General features: G+C 36.2%; 1 protein-coding gene across 2 annotated transcripts in view; it reads right to left on the bottom strand.

Moving 5' to 3' along the window:
* Positions 1 to 21,118, bottom strand: part of PIP4P2 (phosphatidylinositol-4,5-bisphosphate 4-phosphatase 2) — a 75,114-nt gene that overhangs the window by 20,546 nt on the left and 33,450 nt on the right. For both annotated transcript variants that reach the window (XM_035277613.3, XM_002759059.7), the window contains 3 exons: positions 5,521 to 5,669; positions 4,424 to 4,530; positions 2,695 to 2,818 (listed from right to left, as the gene is read on the bottom strand). In XM_035277613.3, coding sequence (XP_035133504.1) covers positions 2,695 to 2,818; positions 4,424 to 4,530; positions 5,521 to 5,669 — 380 coding nt within the window. The remainder of the gene's footprint in view (positions 1 to 2,694; positions 2,819 to 4,423; positions 4,531 to 5,520; positions 5,670 to 21,118) is intronic.

The following is a 21,118-nucleotide window of genomic DNA, read 5'->3' as shown; positions in this document are numbered from 1 at the left end:
ATAGCTGACAGCTTTACAAAAAAAGAAGAGGAGGAGGAGGAAGAGGACAAGGAGGCATGGAAGGATGAGGAGGAGGGAGAGGATGAGGAGGAGAAAGTTTTCATCTATCCCCTGCCTGCATGCAAAGAGACTTGAATCAGTGACCTGCTCTCAAATATAGATAAACGTCTGCATAAAACTTCTATCAAAAGAAAAAAACAATAGAAAAAGTAGTAAAAAAAAAACAGAGATAAAGCATGAAGAAGAACAATATCTCAGAAAAAATATAATTAATAGCCTCAGAAAGATGTCATGAAAAAGGAATGCTATAAAAAAATCAGAGAACAAAGGCTCTGGGAAATTAAAAATTAAGATAGATCTGAAATTAAAATTTTAAATTAAGATTAGGAGATATAATGAAGAAGCAGTAAGTAATATAAGAAACCAAAATTAAAAACAAAAAAATGTAATGGACAATAAGAGGGCCCACTGAATATCCAAATGATGAGTTCAAAAAGACCCTCACTAAGACACATCCTCTTGAAATTTCAGAACACTGAAGAAGATGAAAGACGAAAGAGAAAAAGAAGAAAACATATATGATATCAAAAGGATCAGGTATCAGAATAGCAGTTGATCTTCTCATCAACAGTGGAACAAATACTTTAAATTTTTGGCAACCTAGAACTGTACATGTAGACAAATTACAAAGTGAATGTAAGATCAGATTAAAAACTGCTTAAAAGTAGCTCAAATATATTTCCCTGCATGTTTTCTCAGAAAGCAAAGTGTAGACATGCTCCACCAAAATGAAGGAATAAACCAAGAACTGTGAGGATGGCATGGGATCTAACACAGGAAAGAGATAAAAGGAATTTTCATGATGATGGTGAAGGGAAGGATGACAATTGTGTAGCAAGAAGACTAAATAATAGATTCCTTATTGCATTAATTATAATGATAGGCATTTTATAGTTCTGTATAAGAATATGAGAAGAATGAATGATTTATACATAGAAAATTAAATCCAAAGGACGGGGCAATTGTTTATAAATCCAAGAAAATGTTAAAAGCCATACCATACAGAAGGAAAATGTACCATATTGCTTGGTTCAGCTGTGAATGGAACTTACCTTATCATAAAAATTGTAAACACTAAGTATTACACAAAATGTTGCAATTTGCCTGTGATTATGAAAGCAAGGAAAGGAAAATGAGTGGGAAGGCAGTAAGAATGCTAAGTTTTCATCTTGCAGTTTACAAGTTAGTGGGTAATGCCTAAAAGTGCTCAATCAAATAGAACAAGGATAAGCAAGCAATTTAAACAGATAGAAGTCTGACCAACATTGCATAACCCCATCTCTACTAAAAATACAAAATTATCCAGGTGTGGCAGCCTGCACCTATAGTCCCAGCTACTCCTTAGGAGGCTGTGGCAGAAGAATCTCTTAAACCCAGGAGGTGGAGGTTGCAGTGAGCTGAAATCGCACCACTGTACTCTGGCTTGGGCAACAGAGCGGGACTTCATCTCAATAAATAAATAAATAAATAATAGATGTGACTATCAGTAAAGCAGCTGAGTTGAAAGCATTTTGGTAACAGTAACGGGGTCAGCTAGATGAGAAGATTGCAGTCCCATTTGACATTTAGAATTATGTACATAAAGTTCTTTAATAAAAGTAAAATTACAAATTAAAAAAAAGCAAATAAACTAAATTTCCTTAAGCTAATTCTTGTCTTAGTGACAGGAGGTTTTGTTTATAGACTCCCATGTGTATTCTCTGTTAAGTATTTTTCATATTCAAGTTCTAAAGAAAATCTTTTGTCTCCTATGTGGGCTGAACAATTAAAGAAAACCTGTCCTGGAGATCAAGACCATCCTGGCCAACATGGTGAAACCTCATCTCTACTAAAAATTGAAAAATTAGCTGGGCTTGGTGGTGCATGCCCAGCTACTCAGGAGGCTGAGGCAGGAGAATCGCTGGAACCAGGGAGATGGAGGTTGCAGGGAGCCGAGATCCTGTCTCTGCACTCCAGCCTGGGCAACAGAGGGAGACTATATCTCAAAAAAAAAAAAAAGAAAGAAAGAAAACCTGTCCTTATTCTTCCTAACAGGATAAGTGATTATGAATTTAACTTTAAAAAAATCAAACAAAGTTTAAGTTAGAAGTAATAAAACAAAAACTTCTATAACTTTTTCTCATATTGAATTACTTATACTTTCTTATTCTTTATTTAATGGTTTTATCTAATTATGGGTAACAGTGTTAATTCCCTTTGGTCCAAGAATAATTTTCAAACATCAGAAAATTTTTGATAAATTATTATTCAAATTTTCTTGAATCTAGAAGCCATGAAGCAGATCTACTGCATGAGATTGTACACTTTGACTTCTGCTGTGCAGGTGAGAGCAGGGCTAAGATCCAGCTGCTCACCAAGCCAAGGAACTCAAGGAACTAAGTCTGGGCACAATTTCTCATTGGACTACATAGACAGGATCCTTTTTGCAACTGGACCAATCAGAGGATGTACCTTTTATCTAAATCACAAAAGATGCTGTATAGCCTAGCTGCACATCTGACTGTCTTCCTAAATAGGGCTCTATTTTTACATTGCGATCAATTTGCATTTGGACAAAACCCTAAGACTATGAGCAGTAATCTGTAAGATCATGACCTATGTTTACAGATAAATGACAAATGTTCAGTGACTTACCAGGAATGTGTTACCACAGTGGCCACACACGACCCTTGTGCCTTCTGGTTGGATTGGCAGTGCAGGTTGGGCTGGTTGTTCTTCAGAAATAAGCATTACTGGGCCAAGGTTAATTATGCGTCTACTGTGAAAAGAGAAAGGAAACAACTTCACTATCCCACAAATGGACTGAGAGCAAAACCTGCAACATATGGCCAAAAATATGAAATATACATTACTTGTTTTATAAATTAAGTGAATTAAATGCCAAGCTGGAGGCAAAACAGCAGAGAGTAGCAATAGTCAGTTTTTCAAAAGCAAAATATGAGTCTTTCTGTACTTAAGATAGAAACAATATATTATAACATTGGTCCTAATCAGTGGGAACCATTTAACTGCCATTTTTAAGTTTTTATAAGTTCAGATCAGAAAACAATTCTTACCCTTCCCTATCTAGGAAGCCAACTTGACTTTAGTAGAAGACTATGTTAAAAATATTCTATATCAACAAAAACGTGTGTGCCATGAAGGCACCGAAGTGCTGGGTTACAACCAAATTTCTCTGAGCAGTGTGATATTCCTTGATGCCTATTTAATCAGAGATGAAAAGAAAGCAACAAGATTCTCCTTTCCTTTGTATTCTCTAGTCTATCATTGGCAAGGTCTATACATGATTTATGTAGTGGTCAAAAAGCCAGGGAGGTCACAGAAAAAAAAAAAAACACAAGTAAGGCCTTTATATACTTGTACCTGGGTACATCCATGATGGTACTGGGCATGGACAAATAATTCCAGAATTTATTGCACATATACATTCAGCAGAAATTAGTGTAACATACAGTGAGATACATAAAAACAACCAAAATACTTGCAAATGAAGATTAATTATATCAAAAGTAAACTAACTGATTTTTTTTTTTCAGAGATGGGCCAGGCATGGTGCCTCATGCCTGTAATCCCAGCACTTTGGGATCACTTGAACTCAAGAGTTCAAGAACAGCCCGGGCAACATGGTGAAACCCTTTCTCTACAAAATAGTACAAAACTTAGCTGGGAGTGGTGGTGTGTGCGTGTAGTCCAAGCTACTCAGGAAGAGGCCATAGTAGGAGTTTTGCTTGAGTACAGAAGGCAGAGGTCACAGTGAGCCAACTCTCTGAGACTCTTCCCATTGAGACTCTGTCTCAAAAAAGAAAAAAAGAGAGAGAGATAGATGGGGTCTCACTCTGTTGCCCAGGCTGGAGTGCAGAGTCATGATCATAGCTCATTGCAGGCTTTAATCCCTAAGCCCATATCATACTCCTGCCTCAGTTTCCCAAGTAACTGGGAATATAGGTGCATGCTGTCACACCTGGCTAATTTTTTGTAGCGACGGGGTCTCACTGTGTTTCTCAGGTTGGTCTTAAACTACCAGCTTCAAGCCATCCTTCCAAACTGCTGAGAATACAGGTGTGAGCCACTGGCTTGGCCTCATTATTTTTCAATAAGTTCAATGAGCCACTGATTTATTACAGTGCACTAAATACTTATATAACACAAAGAAAACATTCATTGTTCATTTAAGAATTTTATATCCTACAAATATCTATGACTAAGTTCAAACTAAGCTTTTCACTCCTTTAACAAAAAAAAATCTAGATTATGAATGACTTTGAAAACAACGACTCTTTCTAGAATATAGCTTGGCACATAAAGAACCTTTGGTATATACTTGTTGAATGAACTAATTAATTAATTAATCTTTATTTCTTACCAGTTGGGTCTTGGGCATCCTATTCGTCGAGATGTGTCCTTACAGATGAGAAGACAATTACAAGGGCATCTAACATATTTCTTCCCTGCTGGAGGATTTTTGATTGGCTGGATAAGGGAAGAAAACATAAACACAGCAATTAACCAAAGTACAGATTGTCAAAGTTTGTGTTTAAAAAGGAAGCAATTCCATTAAAACTAATGAAATGTATTGCTTTCATGACTCAAGATTTTATTTTATGATTTTTCCATAAAACATATAAAGTCAAGTACTCATATTTTGCAGTTCTTCAAGACACAGTAATCACTGGCTGACTTTTTAAAATCTTTTCTAAAGAGAAAAAAAATTAAAATACCAAAGATAAAATTAATATTTAATTGCAGATTTTCAGAGATCAAAATTTAATATATAGAGCCTAACTACAAAAGAATTGTATTTCAGCTAAACCAGTATATGTTTTACTATTTTATTACTTAAAACTATAAAAATATTGCTGAAAATGTAGTTGTTCCCCAAAGCTCAATTAAAAAAAAAAAAGGAAAGGTGTTCTTCAATCTTTTAAACATTCCTAAATTACTATCAACTAAATTAAATAAAATGTGAAACCATTTGTAAACACTTGGCACAGATGCTAATAACAAATTCATAATCACCAAAGCCCAGAAAAACAATAGTGATATCTTACAGACATAAAATAACTTTAAATAATTTTCCACATAAATAGGACAAAGTTTACAACTGTGAAGTTTAGTATACAATATTTTCATTTTAGTAAAAACCAGAATGGATATAGTTGTGATGTGGATAGATATTGAAGTCATATATTCATAACTGCCAAGCTCAGTCTAGTTTTTGAGAGTAAAAAGCCAAAAGGTATTATATTTAAATTCACCATGAAATTTTCTTAATGGGGTTAGCTTTAAACACAGGCAGGTATCCTATGATGAAAGAGAGACAGAAGAAAAAAACAGAAAAAAGGAGCACCATATTTGTATCCAGCTCATATATACTTTTAAGTAACATTATTGAAGTACTTCCTTTAGAAATAAAATGTCAAATAACAATTTATGTTTTTATTAATGGAAATCTCCACTTACTGTAGCTTCATTGCAAACTGTGCACTTAACCACATGCTGGTGAAGCTTGCCATCCAAATTGATTAGTGATTGGCACACACGGCAGTTTATTACTGGAATACCACTGGCATCTGGACTGGCAATGGCTGTATATGGAGGTGGGAGTTCCGCTGAAAAGATGTTAGTCACTGAATCAGAGTCTCAAGAGAAATTGCTATGGCTGGTTTGAGTATAGAAGCAATAAAAGTAAAGAAGAAACAATCAAGATTTTCCCATGTTCTTTTATTTATTTATTTTTCAAAGCTAACCAACTTATCCTACTTTTAGAGCATAAACGGCCATGAGACTCTTATCAAGTAAAATAATTCTTAACTGATAGTCTAAATCATGTTTGCCTACATCTATCCCAATAACCCAGTTTCCTTTTACTAACCTATACTCAAAATATCTCTTCATTCCTATTAGTAAATTCATACAGCCTCTACTAGGAGAGTGGTGATTTATGCCTACAATAAAAATCTTACACTAGTGATCTGACTACCAGGAAATAAAAATGATGGATGAAAGCAAAGTTTTAAACTTGCTTATCTATACATACAAATTATGTAGCTGTCATGCTCTGTCTTTATACTGGAACCAGTAAATGCTGCTGGCTATGACAATAATAAAACCAGGATTTTGGAGGAAGTCAAAAAGAAACAAAAATGAACCTAAGAAAACTAAACTTCTCAGCATGAAACAAAAATGGGAACCATGTTAATTTCAGACACAAAACAAAAATAAAGTAGATTTAACAATTTTTAGCTTCAAATTTTACCTATCATTAAAAATGTAAGAAATGCACCAAAGTGTTTATGATTAAAAAAATGCAGTATGTGGGATTAAAAAACCATAACAACAACAACCACAAAAACTATGGGGAAACAGATGAAACAAGAGTAGCAAAACATTGATAACGGATGAATATAATGACATGGAAGGTCATCTTTTCATATTACTTCTGTATGTTTTAAGATTCTCATAATATGATGACACACACACACACACAAAGTATTTTTTGTTTGTTTGTTTGTTTTTTTGAGATGGAGTTTCGCTCTTGTTACCCAGGCTGGAGTGCAATGGCACGATCTCGGCCCATCGCAACCTCTGCCTCCTGGGTTCAGGCAATTCTCCTGCCTCAGCCTCCTAAGTAGCTGGGATTACAGGCACGCACCACCATGCCCAGCTAATTTTTTATATTTTTAGTAGAGACGGGGTTTCACCATGTTGACCAGGATGGTCTCTATCTCTTGACCTCGTTATCCACCCGCCTCGGCCTCCCAAAGTGCTGGGATTACAGGCTTGAGCCTCCGTGCCCAGCCACAAAGTGTTTCTTCAAGAGTCCTAACGTTGACTCAGTGAGTGACTAAAGATTAGAGGCCCAGTTTCAAAATCAAGTATCTACCAGAGTGTATATTTGTTACAAAAGTCTGAGAGAAGAAATCCTGGTATACTACTCTGGTATGGGATTTCTAAAGGAGACTGCCCAACCCCTTCCTGTAACTATTTCAACTATAGAAATAGAAGACTTTTTCAAGGTAAAGTTTTGTCTTGGGACATTTAGAAATGGCCACACTCTAACACATCATTGAAGCACAAAAGAGAACTGATGTCTCAAGAGGCTTCTGTAACACTGTAAAATATAATCACAATATCTAATCATAAGAACTATTTTTGAAATAGAGGTTTTTTTATCCACTGTATTAGATTCTAAACTTTGTGACATTTTAAAAAGAATTAGAGCATAAAACATTTTGGTATGTTTAAAATACATATATTTCCACCTGATCCTTGGGTTATGATACAGAATTCTTTTCAGACAGCTAAGGAATGAATAGTAGTATTCATTCAAATGATTCATAAGCCAAATTTCTGCAGCAGCCAAGGTTCTGAAAGAGGCCACTTTGAAATTATGATATGCTCACATTTCTGGGAGGCTTATAACAGAACACTGCCAAACAATAAAAATGAAAAGAAGCTGTACATGTCTTAAATTATAAAAATAGCTTTAAATCCTTGAAAAGAATTTGAGCTTGATTCAGAGTGACCTGTAATGTATTAATTGAGAAGATGAAAACAGGCTAGAGGAACAATGAGTCAACAGTATACTTAAGGCCTTACAATTTTCAGATTACTTTGTCAGATCTCAATAAAGAAGGCATTATTCTGAGGGAAAGAATATGTACCTCACTAGAAATTCAAGACACACTGCTTGGTATATAATAATGAATATTGTTTTAATAATTATTTGCAGTAACATTATGAATAAAAGTGCTTCCTCTCTGGCCTTTTCCTTGAGTTGTACAGAAAAATTATGTAGTCTCTAATAATCCCAGCTCTCTATCTTACACAGAATGATAGAAAGGAGACTTAAACGCAAGACAATTTTATAAAAAAAACAAGGGTATTGGGGGTGAGAGGAGGAAGTGACACACTGCTACGCTACATAAAAGGACGCTGCTAAGCTTTGCTTAAAGCTTTGCTACACTCCTAAGCTTTGCTCAAAGAAATTTCCGAAGAAAATTTCAGAGGTTTATCTTAACAATCATTAAAAGTGCATTAGAGCCAGTAAAATCCTGTGATTTTTTTCTTCTAAGTTTGTACTACATAATTTTTACTCTGCCAAAAAAAGAAAAGCCTTCAACGACAAAAATATGCTCAAATCTACTCTTTTGGAGAGTTGGGAAGTGGAGGGACATGGACAGAACAACCAGTGATATTATAAATCTAATATGAGAGAGACTATAAGCTGCACAAGGCCAGGTGCACATCTGGCTTGTCTATAGCTACTTCACCAGCACTTGTCATACTGCCTGGTCTATCATGATGCTTACTAAATGTGTATTGAATGGTTGAATAAATTAATAAATCAGTGAATCACTAAAATTTATTAGACATATCTATTTCTCTTGGAAAAATAAAAGTATTATGTTGGTGCAAAAGTAACTGCAGTTTTTGCTTTCAAATGGCAAAAACCGCAATTACTTTTCCACCAACCTAGTATATTAACCCTACTCTCCTTGCAGAGGAGCTAAGGTCCTAGCAAGAGAGTGCAGCCTGATGGAAAACAAGGCTTGCTTTTATATAGAAGACTACCCTTTCCAAATAATGCACTGAGAGAGGTGAAGTAGTCAGGAGACACTGACCTGGCCCACCAGATAATGAAACCAATCCAAGAGATCAATAGAATGACCAATGTTGCAACATAATTGCTACAATAAACAGTGCTTCCCAGCCTTTCATTTCAATGTTCTATCCATTACCTCAGACTTAAACTGATTTAGGCAGAGATATTTCTTGTACTTTTGGCCTCTCCCTATCACTCAGATTTTACTCCAAGGAAACATTTACTTGTGGCTCCATCTCCTCTTATAAAGGACTTATGATTCTGGAGATTCCACAATTAGTAAACCTATAATAATTAGATTAAGGTTATTGATTTAAATGATTAATAATTAGATTATTATAGATTAAACCTATAATAAATTAACTTAGATTTATTCATTTTGTCTCTTTTTACTTTGGCATAATCATAGCTCACTACAGCCTTGAACTCCGAGGCTTAAGTGATCTTCCCACCTCGTTTCCTCAGTATGCCTATATTTTCACTTTAAAACCACAGATCACCATCATATCTATTTTAAATTTCTGTACTACATTAAAAAGTTCACTGTAATCTTAGAACTTGGGATCATTATATATTAAAAGTCACAAAAGTTTCTCATTTTGGAAGAGTCTTGTTATCCAAACAATGGTTATTTTTCTCTATGGGGTTTGCCTAAATTAAAAAGCTTTTTTCCTCCAGGTGAGCAGTATTTGTTAGTCCAGTAGTCCTTAATCCTAAAAAACTCCCTCAAAGCTCCAGAATAGAACAATGTTAGAAATTCAAACAATATTTGGAATTACAAAGTCTTATTTATTTATTTTACGAACGAGAAAACGAACCCAGAGATTCTGACTTTTTAAGGGTTATACAGCAAAGCCAAGAGCTGACTCCTGTCCTGGAGGTCTCCACAATTTAACAGCTGTCTCCCTAATTAAATAATGACTTAATATAGGGAAAAGATTTAAGGACCAATGGGGGAATTTTTTTTTAGGAACAAGCAAACATCTGATAATACAGATTTCTGGAGAATGAGATCTTGGTCAAAGAGAATTAAGAGGAAGAGGAGAAGGAAGAATCAGGGTGGTGGAAAATTAGAGTATATATATTTTTTAAAGAATCATAGTAAAAATTTCATAGAAAAATGGACTCATAAACAGGAGACAATGATAGCTTATGGATCATAAGGCATACATAATGATCTTTCTAAAACACTCAAAAGGAACCATTATATCCTATAAACCCACAAGTGATCAGATTACATTTTCCTATCACAAACATTTACCTAATTTATCTATTTTATGCCAAACAGCCCCTTTGTCTTGCTAATTCATCCTTGTGTATTAATCCATATTTCTTTTTTTTTTCCTTAGATACATCCTTCAGTATTTTAGATTGAAATTGTTTTGTTGGATTGCTCTGACCTTTATTATCTCAGTTATTCCTTTATACGTCTCCTCAATGGCAATATTTGCCAGTTTAATTCACTTACTACCTTAGTAGCCTCTATATGCAGCCCTTCAGGCTCTTGACAAATGTGCTATATCAAAATTGAAAATGACATCAGCTTAAAATGAAAGCTATTTTACAATTATAAGAGATGCAAGAAAAGTATAAAAGGTCAACCTTGGAGGAAAGCCTCGCTTTTTTCTCCTCTAATTTTCATTGCAAGGATTCATTTTCCCTAGGATCTTTGTGCAGAATGTAGGTTAGGGACATACTGAGCTTGGACACTATGGGTTAGCTGTCAAACCTCTCCAATCCAGTTCAATACAGAACAAAGGAAGACCACTTTCTGCTCCTCCCCATCTTTGAAACCAAAAAAAAAAAAACTGTTTTAGGAGACTCAAGTTCTCCCAGAACAATGACATTCTTGGAAAAATTCATCTGGCTGGAGACAGGTTGAAAAGAAAATGTGCTAGTTATCAGGTTACTGACTCTCAGTTCCAAATCCACCATTGCTCTCTTTGGTGATGCTGGAGCTGGAACTCTGCAAACCACATTTTGGTTTTTGTCAGCTGGCTCCAGGTTATGCTCTTAATAGGAGGTGATATTGGAAGGCTGCAAGGGTGGAGGAGGAATAAATGACTTATTCCTTCTATTTGTTACCTATTTGTTTCAAATATGCTTGCTGTTTCTCTGAACATCACCCTAGGAGTACTACTTTACCCTGGAAGCAATAGTTCTTTCCCCTAAGAACACTGAAGCCAGTTTACAGTTTGCAACATTTGCCAGAACTAGCTTCCTTGTGTAGAACCTCACACCAAACAGCCAGTGCTCCTTCCCAAGGTATACAAAGTCTTTCTCCAGAGTTCAGAGACACTAGCACAAGCAGGCCACTAGCTTCTTCAGAAGCCATGTTTCAGTTCTGCAGGACCCCTCATCTAAGTTACTAAGTTTTAATAATTTCAATCTCTTCCCTTTGTTCTCTCAGCCCTAGTAGTGGCAGTTGCTTCTTGTTATGTCCTTGATACCTTAGAGTAGTATGTTTACCTTACAGTTACCTAGTTAATAACTTTATACTTGGTTAATGATTCTTTATATTAAATTCTATTGTATGGTTTCTATCTTCTGACCAGTCCTGACTGATATATAAATTCCTATCAGAAGTGATCTTAGGAAACAATTCCTCAAAGAAGGAATTGGAAAAGTGACTTAGTGAACTTGAACCTCAATGCTGTGCCAAACTCCTTATCAGTGGGAAATGGGATGGTAGTAAACTATGGCACATGGGTGCCATCCTGATGAATCAGATTGTGATATCTGTAGTTGACTGTGGCTCCTACATCACTTGAGCATTATGGTAGTAACAATTATTATACAGACCATGATGTGGATGGATCCTTATGAATGCACTGGGCCTCTACAGACAATGGGAATCTCAGGTCTTTAAATTCTCAGGTCAAGTCACGGTTAGAGAACTAGAGAATTTCTGTTTCAGCCTTAAAAGTATCATTTGTAATAAACAAACAGAATTTATTGTTGGAAATCAAACAGAAATATTAACTGTGCAAATTGCAAAATTATAACATCAAGTAATTCCACAGCCTTACCATGTAAATCCACAGCCTTACCAGGTTTCTCATTGAAAGTTGGGGCATTGATTGCAAAGAAGTAGAACTCTAAAACTTGGAATGGGACAATCTGATTGTATCTGAACAGAGCTGAAAAGCTTAAACTCCTGAGTCACTCTGAGCCTCCACTGCAAGCAGAAAATATATTTTCCTCTTGTGCCTAAGGCTTCCCTTTCTGGAAAACTCTGTAATGACCTTGCCTGAGACAGTTGCCTTACTGTCTAACTGTTATTCTTAAAATCCACCCTCAAATCCCTTTCTGTCTCAAGATCCGTAACTAAGGTCAAATCTCAACATATTTCAGAAGAGCAGATACAAAATCTAATTCAGTAAGAGGCAACTTCTACATAAAATAATTGCAACATTTTCATAATATGTATTTTCTGAAACCTGGAGAATACTTGTGAAGTGGATCTTAAGGGTGATAAATCAAAGATAATAAAACACAATAATGAATTTAGTGAGATTTCCTGAATTCAATGCTTGCTTTAAAGCTAGAAGTAGCTTTAATTATTTACTTATTGGTTGATGAGACTTGGTCTTATATTTAATGAGGCTGAGATGCTAGAATATCCCTGGCATGATGCAGAAAATGCAATCAAAGGCATAGGGAGTTAGGAATGTTGAAATGGATTTATCATATGAAACCTGCATGCTTATACCTCACTACATCCCCTTAGAAGGCCCAGAGCATACTCCATTCACTAAGGCATCAATAAATACATTATCTAGAGGAGCACATGCATCCTGCTGTGGTTTCTCTCCAATGCAGACCAGACATTACAGTATGAGATGACTCCATTGAGAGGTACTGCCTGATTTCAATGGGGATCATGAAATCCTGGAGTAACAGGCTAAATAGAAGCAATTAAACACCTAATACAGATGGGTGCATTTATTGCAAAAAGTAGTGGATATTAGAATATTTTGAGGACTTTTGGCAGTGGCTAATTGAAATTAGCCTAGGATTGAAATGGATGGGGTTATCTGCAAAAATGTTGCTTGGTTATATATGTTAGAAAAAAAGCTCTAGGTATTTTAACCAGCAACCCAACTTTGGTAGCCACAAGAAAGAGTCACAATCTTTCAATCAGTTTCTTAGAAAAGTAGGTTCAGCATGTACTGTAAATCTTCCTTCAGACTTTCTACAAAGAGACCTGAGGCTATTTGCAAAACTGTTTACTGGAGAAAAGAAAATACTCAGATGGTTCGGCAATTACTAGAAACTGGCGGTTCAACAGTGCTAATTCCAGGGGGACTCAAAGTGGTTATTAGGTGATAGATGACATCTAAGCCCAGATCCAACTCACAGTGGTCACAGTAGATATGGGGATCCAGTCTGAGGTCATTTTATGAATTCTGAATATACAATTGGAACAAACATTCTTGGCAACCAGTAAAATTGTATCTCCACCTTGAATCTGGGTAGTTTGTAATTGCTTTGACCAATAGACCATGGCAGAAATGACATACTTGACTTTTGAAGCTGGGTCATAAAAGACCATATGGCTTCCACTTAGGTCATCTAGTATTCAGGCATGTCTGATAATTTTAATAATGACCTATGTCCTCATTAAGGGACGGTAGCTAATCCAAATATGACTTTTGCTAAGCCTGGCAAAGAATTTTATACAGAGAACTAGAACATGACTACCAAATTCTATAAATTTGGAAAATGCTTTTGTTACAAAATTTTTAAATAATTTAACATTAGTTTATAAAATCCATACAGCTAATAGAAATCAGTGTTTATTTGGGATATGTCCAACGGTCTAAAATGTGTCTGAAAATCTCACTTTAAGTCTCACTATCATTTTTATATATAGTTTCTCCTCTGGATGGTCAATCTTAGCACTTAATCTCTCAAACAATAAAATGTCATATTTAACATGTTTTCTTCCAAATTCTCCCTCTGTAGAAATCACATGTTCAAATGTCAAAAAATTAAGGGGCTTTCTTGTATACTATTTTAAAATCCATATTATAGATTGACTAAACCTAAATATCTCAACAAAATATGAGAGGAAGAAAAATTTTGCCATTGCCTTTAGAAGTAAATGCTTAGAATAAAATGCCCTAATCAGTCATGCAGCATATGCGAATATATTCTACAGAGAAATAAAACAGTGCATGCTAGTTGGGCTTCTGATTTTTAAGAGTCATGTAACATCCTTAATCTTCAATGTACTATCTTTCCTGTTTCTAAAAGCATACTGGAAGGAATAGTCATTTATATGAAAGAGGGACACTGGAAGGAAGTAAGAGAGGTAAGAGAGGGTAACAAGCATGTTTATTTTAAAGTTATAGATAGATTTTCCTAAGTGTGTCCAGCTTTCTAAGAACAACTGTGTCATAAATATAAAAGCCAAAGAAACATAATGAACCACTCCTTTGATAAACATGGGAAACTGAGGTCCTGAGATGTAAAGTAACAATTCCAAGGCCCAACAGTTAGTAACTGGCAGAGATAAGAAGCCTCAGGTCTCCCAAGCCAAACAACACCTGGTAGTGGATTTCTCTGAGACTATATAGGGAGTTAGTTATACAATACTTGCACAATGCATCTGAAGTCCAGAAAAAGGACCCATGCTTTTTGCTTTTTTCACATTATGGTTGTTGTGGTTCTTGCAGAAGAAAAGAAACTCACTTTACAATAGCAACTGGAAAAGAAAAAAATCTAGAAAAGTTCAAAAGCAACATAAACTCCTTTGTATACCTCACTACCACCAAATTTTCTTTCTAAAATAGCATAGAAACCCTCATAAAAGAACAGAAAACAGCACGAAGAATATATTCCTTTTCAGGAGTTACTAAAGGAATGCTGTTTCCAGTTTATTCAATAATTCTTACTCATTATAAAAATGAAGCACAGACCAGGTGTGGTCGTGCCTGAAATCTGAGCACTTTGGGAGGCTGAGGCAGGTGGATCACAAGGTCAGGAAATTGAGACCATCCTGGCTAACATGGTGAAACTCCGTCTCTACTAATAATACAAAAAATTAGCCTGGCGTGGTGGCACATGCCTGTAGTCCTAGCTACTCAGGAAGCTGAGGCAGGAGAATCACTTGAACCCGGGAGGCTGAGGTTGCAGTGAGCAAAGATCGCGCCACTGAACTCCATTCTGAGTGACAGGGGAGACTCCATCTCAAAAGAAAAAAAAAAAAGAATCATAGGCCGGGCGCAGTGGCTCACACCTGTAATCCTAGCACTTTAGGAGGCCAAGGTGGGTGGATCGTTTGCAGTCAGGAACTCGAGACCAGCCTGGCCAACATGGTGAAACTCCACCTCTACTAAAAATACAAAAATTAGTTGGGCATGGTTAGGGCGCCTGTAGTCCCAGCTACTCCAGAGGTTGAGGTAGGAAAGTCGCTTGAACCTGGGAGGTGGGAGTTACAGTGAGCTGAGATAATGCCACTTCATTCCAGCCTGGCCAACAGAGTGAGACTCCATCTCAAAACAAACAAACAAAAACACAAAACACCTGAGCACAAAGATGTATTCAGGGTTATCTGCTTTTCCCAAAATGGAAGTATTAAGGTTTCCATTTAGAAACCTTAATAGTATCACTTCCCAGATAGTTGCTTATTGCCTTCAAAGATAGTTTTGAACATCCATCCTGCTAACTTTCTTTTCCGATATCTATATCTACCTGGCTAACATTTGTATGCATTTGGCAAACCTTGCAAAATTTTAACAGAATGCTCTACCCTAAAAGTTGTACATTCTTTAAGAGTCCGCACAGTCCTTGGAAATAAACAGGAAGTTGAAAGCATCATCTCCCACCCCAGGAAAATGCTATTGTATTTGTTTATTTTATTTATTTAATGCAATTTATTTATTTAATAAATAAATGTTGAATGAAATTTGCTCTTTAACCCTAAGGTTTTCTCAGATTCCAAATTTGTACAACAAACTGCCTAATCCACATTTCTAATTGAATGACTAGGTGTTTCAAACTCAACGTGTCTGAAACAGAATAGTGATTTCCACTGTCCTTCTCCCACCTCCCACACACATGGCCAACTCTTCTTCCTGTTTGCCTATCTCAGATATAATCTTTTACCTATTTAGTTGGGTCATCTTTGGAGATTTGTGATTCCTTTCTTTCCACTGACTCAACCCATCAGCAAGTCCTGTTTAACATACATCCTGACACCAACCACACCTCTATGCTTCCATCACCTGTATCCTGGTTTAGACCACTATCATCTCTTGCCTCTTCTGCTCTAACAGCATCCTGATTAGTGTCATGTCTTATTAGTCTGTTCTCCTCCACATAGCAACCAAGAGTGATTTTCTTAAAAAGTAAAGTGTTTTATGTCTCTCCTTTGCTCCAACCTCTCCATGGCTTCTCATTATCTTTAGGACATTATCCTTCTCCAGCACGTGGAATAGAAATCTCTCCCAGGCTTCTCCCATCTACACCTCTCACCTCCTCTGCCTCTTCTACTCCCCACTAAGTCACCATGCTTTAACCCACTGTCCGTTGTTTTTGTTTATTTATTTATTTATTTATTTTTGAGACAGTATCTCACTTTGTTGCACAGGCCAGAGTACAATGGCATAATCGCAGCTTACTGCAGCCCCAAACTACTGGGCTCAAGAGATCTTCCAGCATCAGGCTCAAGAGTAGCTGGAGCTACAGGCTTGAGCCACAGTGCCTGGCCTCCTCCTTGTTTTTAAAATAGTAAGTGTTATACTTGCTGTTCCCGTTGCCTGGAGAACTCTTTCAGGAAATCTTCCAAAGGCTGATACAACTCACGTTTCAGATCTCTGGGTGATTGCTATCTCTGAGTTGTCTTTCCTGAACAACCATCTCAAATATTTCCCATTCGAACAGTTACTTTCCCCCCTCATAGGGTGCTTTATTTTCTTCACCCTCTGAAATTATAATGCTTACTGTATGTATCTCCCATAGGAATGTAAGCTCCAATACCTGGAATATTCTAATAGGCATTCAAGTATTTCAAAGGATGGATGAATGAATGAAACATTTCTTGATTAATATTTTAAAGATGCACAGTATAGACTGAAGGAAATGTGGGCATTATAAAACAGAATAAAAGAATCCTGGAGACTGATGCCTACAGAATAATGAAAAAAAGACTGTAACAGCAAATGAGATCACCACCACACTGGAAAGCTAGAAGCAGATCTATTTCACCAATGTGTGGGCTCTATTTTTCCTTGATGAGGATATTGCCTCAGTGAAGCAAATTTTGATTCAAGAACAATTTTGAAAAAAAATTCCCTTAAATGGAGCATTAGCATAGCACAACAGGCTTCTCATGTTGTGCAAGACCCTGCTTGCTCAGTATCACAGCAGGTGAAGACTCTACTGGGGCTTGGGAGAGCTTCAGGAAGCTGCTGTCAAACATCTGCATCTTTTTTCCTCATTGTGACAACTTGGCTTCCAGTGGGTATCCGAATCCTTGGGAAATAAAGTGATAATTTAACCTAAACTTAAAGTGGGTTGTGCATGTGCTAAGGCTCCCTGGATCTGTGTCATCTCTTCCTTCCAAACCACAGACAACCTTACACTCTGCAAGTATGCAGGGAGACTCGGAAATTTAAAAGACTGCCAAAATATATTTAATCTATCTAGCTCAGTAAAAGTCTAGTCTAGTGTAGAACATAATTAAAAATGAACTAAGACTTTATCTAACTTTAAATTAAGACACTATCTCTAACCTTAGATTTCTCCAGGTATAGGATAGGGAGTCACTAAAAATAAACCTTATCTACTGTAGGATTTCTAAGAAAGCACAAGAGACATATTCAATAACATGTCTCAAAACCAGGAGTCAATTTATTTTATTTTTCTACTCACTGAAAACATTTCCTCAAACAATTTGAAGTTTACATTTTTTTTAAAAGGTGAAAAGGATATGGTAATGTCTTCTAAAATACAATTATGATAACTATGCTTCATAGAGAACCTAAATGAGTTTCAGAGCAAAGGAATATTAGCCTTTTTATTGATGTTAAGCTGCTTTGAGGTCAGTTTGCAAGTAAAATAAAGTTATATTGGAATATGACATTAGATGGAAATAGATAATCGTTCAATTCTTTAAAAAGAACTTGAATATAAACAAATATAAACAACTGTCACTAAAGTCCCTAATGATCTCCATGACAGTAACTTCAAAAGACATTTTTGGTCCTTAATGTCTTTGGTCTTTCTTAAAATTTTGCATGATGACTCCTTTCTTGAAGTATTTTCTTGTTCTTGATTCTGTGATATTATCTTCTGATTTTTGTCCCACCTTGCTGGCAGCTACATCCACCTTCCTTTCCCTAGTCATTAAACTTGAGGGTTTTTCAAAGCTTTGTCAAGGCTCTCTCATTTCCTTAGATTACTCTTTCTCCCTAGGTTATCTCATATGGAGCTTCTCGAACTTCTTCATACTGTGGTACACAGAGAACATGACAATATGTGTACAACTTCTTAGAACTGGAGATCTCTGGGCCTGGTGTGATGGCTTACACCTGTAATCCTAACACTTTGGGAGGCCAAGGCAGGCAATTGCTTAGGCCCAGGAGTTTGACACCAGCCTGGGCAACTTGGTGAAACCTCATCTCTATAAAAAAAAATACAAAAAAATTAGACAAGTGTGGTGGCTACTCAGCAGGCTGAGGTGGGAGGATCATTTGGGCCTGAGAGGTTGAGGCTGCAGAGAGCTATGATTACAGCCTGGGCAACAGAGTGAGGAAAAAAAAAAAAGAACTGGAGTGGCCTAAAGGTTTTAATCACTGCCTTAGCAACATGTCTGTTTTATCACAGCACATCCTATGGCACACTGGTAGGGCCCTGGGTAGTTCTGAATCAACATCCATGTATTTAGCTATTACCAATATGCAAATAACAGACAATTATATATATTTGGCCCAGGCCTTGTTTCTTAATCCTAAGAAATAAAGGCTAAGAAGAGATGTGACAATTGGATCTACAGGTCCCCGTTTGGTCCCAACAGGACCTGTAGATCCAATTGTCACATCTCTTCTTAGAGATGTTGGGACAAAACAGGGACCTATAGATATAATTGTCACATCTCGTCTTGGATTTTTGATAGCATCTGTAATACTTCATGTCTAAAACTAAGTTCATTATCTATGTTCCCCAAAACTTGGTCTTCCTCTGGTGTTCTCCATCTTAGTGTAGGTAATCACAGCATGGAGTTGTATGGCTAGAATTCTATGAGATATCCTTCTCCTTCACTCCCATGTGCAATCCATCATCAAGCTCTGTTCAATCCACCTTCTTAATATCATCCTTTATCTATCCATCTCTACGACCACCTGAGTCCAAGCTACCAAAATAGTTCACTTAAATTGACTGAATTACTAAAATAACCAAGGAAGTCATCTATCCTTGTCTACTCTAGCCAATCCTCTAATTCATTCTCTAATCTATAGAGTGATTTAAATAGTAATAATAAAGATTCAATCCAGTCATCCCTTTGCTTATAGCAATATTCCTTAACATGACCAACAATATCCTAGATGGGCTGATTCATATTCATTATTCTGGTCATCTGTTGCTGCAGAACAAGTTGCCCATATGTGATTGTAGTAAGAATTTGGCTAGGGCTGGAGTCATTTGAAGGCTTAATTGGGCTTGGCATCCAAGATGACATCTCCCTTCAAATGGCTGAGGGGTAGTCAGGCATCTTTCTACGGGGCTAGTTTCAGGTTCCATAATGTATGGCAGTCTCAGGGTGTTCCACTTCTTACATGACAAGTTACTTTCCCCAGAGTTTACTTTACAAAATAAACCAAGATAAAAGCTGTAAAACCTCTTCTGACCTAACCTCAGCATATCCTCTACCTTATTGTAGAGTCAAAATCAAGTCATAGAATCCGCCCAAATTCAAGGGGAGGAAACTGAATATCAGAAGACATAGTACTTTTAAGGGGAAAGAGAGCCTTCAGAGCTCTCTCCAATCCCATTTTACGGCACATTCCCTATTGCTGTTTCCATTTTAGCCATGTTGACCTTCCTTAAGTCCCTTGTACTTGCCATACTCCATCTGCTGATGGCTTTGCCAATACTGCTTTCTTTGCCTAAAATGTTCTTGGGTTACCCCTTTTGCCAAGTTAACTCTTTTCAACTTTCTGATTTCATTTAAGCATGAAGAAAGCCTTCCCCAACTCCCTCAACAAAATTAAAACTTAATTTATACTCTTAAGGTATTGCATATATTTCCAGCACTGTCTTCATCCCCACTGCATTTTGCATTTGTTTGTATGATTACATAATTTATTTCTCAATACTCCTACTACATTGGAAGAGGAGCCATTATCTATTTTTCCTCTCCTACCACAGACTTCAGCTGGAATTTATTTATTTATTTGCTGAATAATAAAAGAAATAAACTAAGTAAATCAAACTGCCTGCCTCTGTATAACGAATTATTTTCCCTTTATGAATTATAGTGAAGCATATAATCCCATTACCATATTCAATACATAATGAGACAACCCCAGATATAAACAATTTTCACAGAGAAAATGTTAAAAATTCAAAGCTCATATTCTTTTGTTATATCCCACCTACAAAATTAGTAGATATATAAAGGAATCAGTATGTCAAAATTGTTTAAGTTTTGTGGTATTTCTTTCCATCTCCTTTCAAATGAGCCTAAACACGTTTTTAATTTTCATTTCTATACCTCAACAAAAAATTTCAAGTATACTAAATGAAGCACTGTAAGCAGGGGAAGAGTGATTTCTTACTCTATGCACGAATCCAGTACTGACAGCAGAGAACGCTAGACACATTCCACTTAGAAACCCACATGGATTGTTACACAGACCACACATGATTTTTCTTGTGCTAAAACCAAACACACAATACTGTTCTCTGATATGCTGTTAATAATCTGTCTAGAAATAAACACTCCACCCACTTTCAACCTGAAATGAACTATTTTATCTTGGAAGTAGGAACTAACTAATTTTGAAGGTAACAGAAAGAGCAAAAGGTTGGACTGGAGAAAATATTCACTAGTTAGAGCTTTTAACTTCTTTTTTTAAATAAAAGTCTGAATAATCATAAATAGCATCATGAACTAAAATTCATTATCAGAAAGTGCATTCTATTTCTGGTAGAATTCTGTTAACCCTAATGGTTATCAACTACCAAACACATCTGATCTAGGGATAGAATTTTTTTACAATCTGAAATAATTCAGTCATGTGTTTATTTATTCTTTCTTCCTACTACAATATAGGCTTCCTGAGGATATAGGATTGATCACTCTTATCCCCCTAGAGCAGTGTCTGGTACATTGTGTCTTTCAATAAATTAATAAATGAATGAATAGTGGTGGTTTTCCAGAATTAGATCTTGTGTTAATACTCTTGTGTTAATAAATACATTGTAATAAATACTCATAGTATT

The sequence above is a fragment of the Callithrix jacchus genome, chromosome 16, assembly GCF_049354715.1.
Source record: "Callithrix jacchus isolate 240 chromosome 16, calJac240_pri, whole genome shotgun sequence".
Taxonomy (NCBI): domain Eukaryota; kingdom Metazoa; phylum Chordata; class Mammalia; order Primates; family Cebidae; genus Callithrix; species Callithrix jacchus.
Note: the sequence above shows the minus strand (reverse complement) of the source record. Positions and strands in the feature narration are given on the sequence as shown.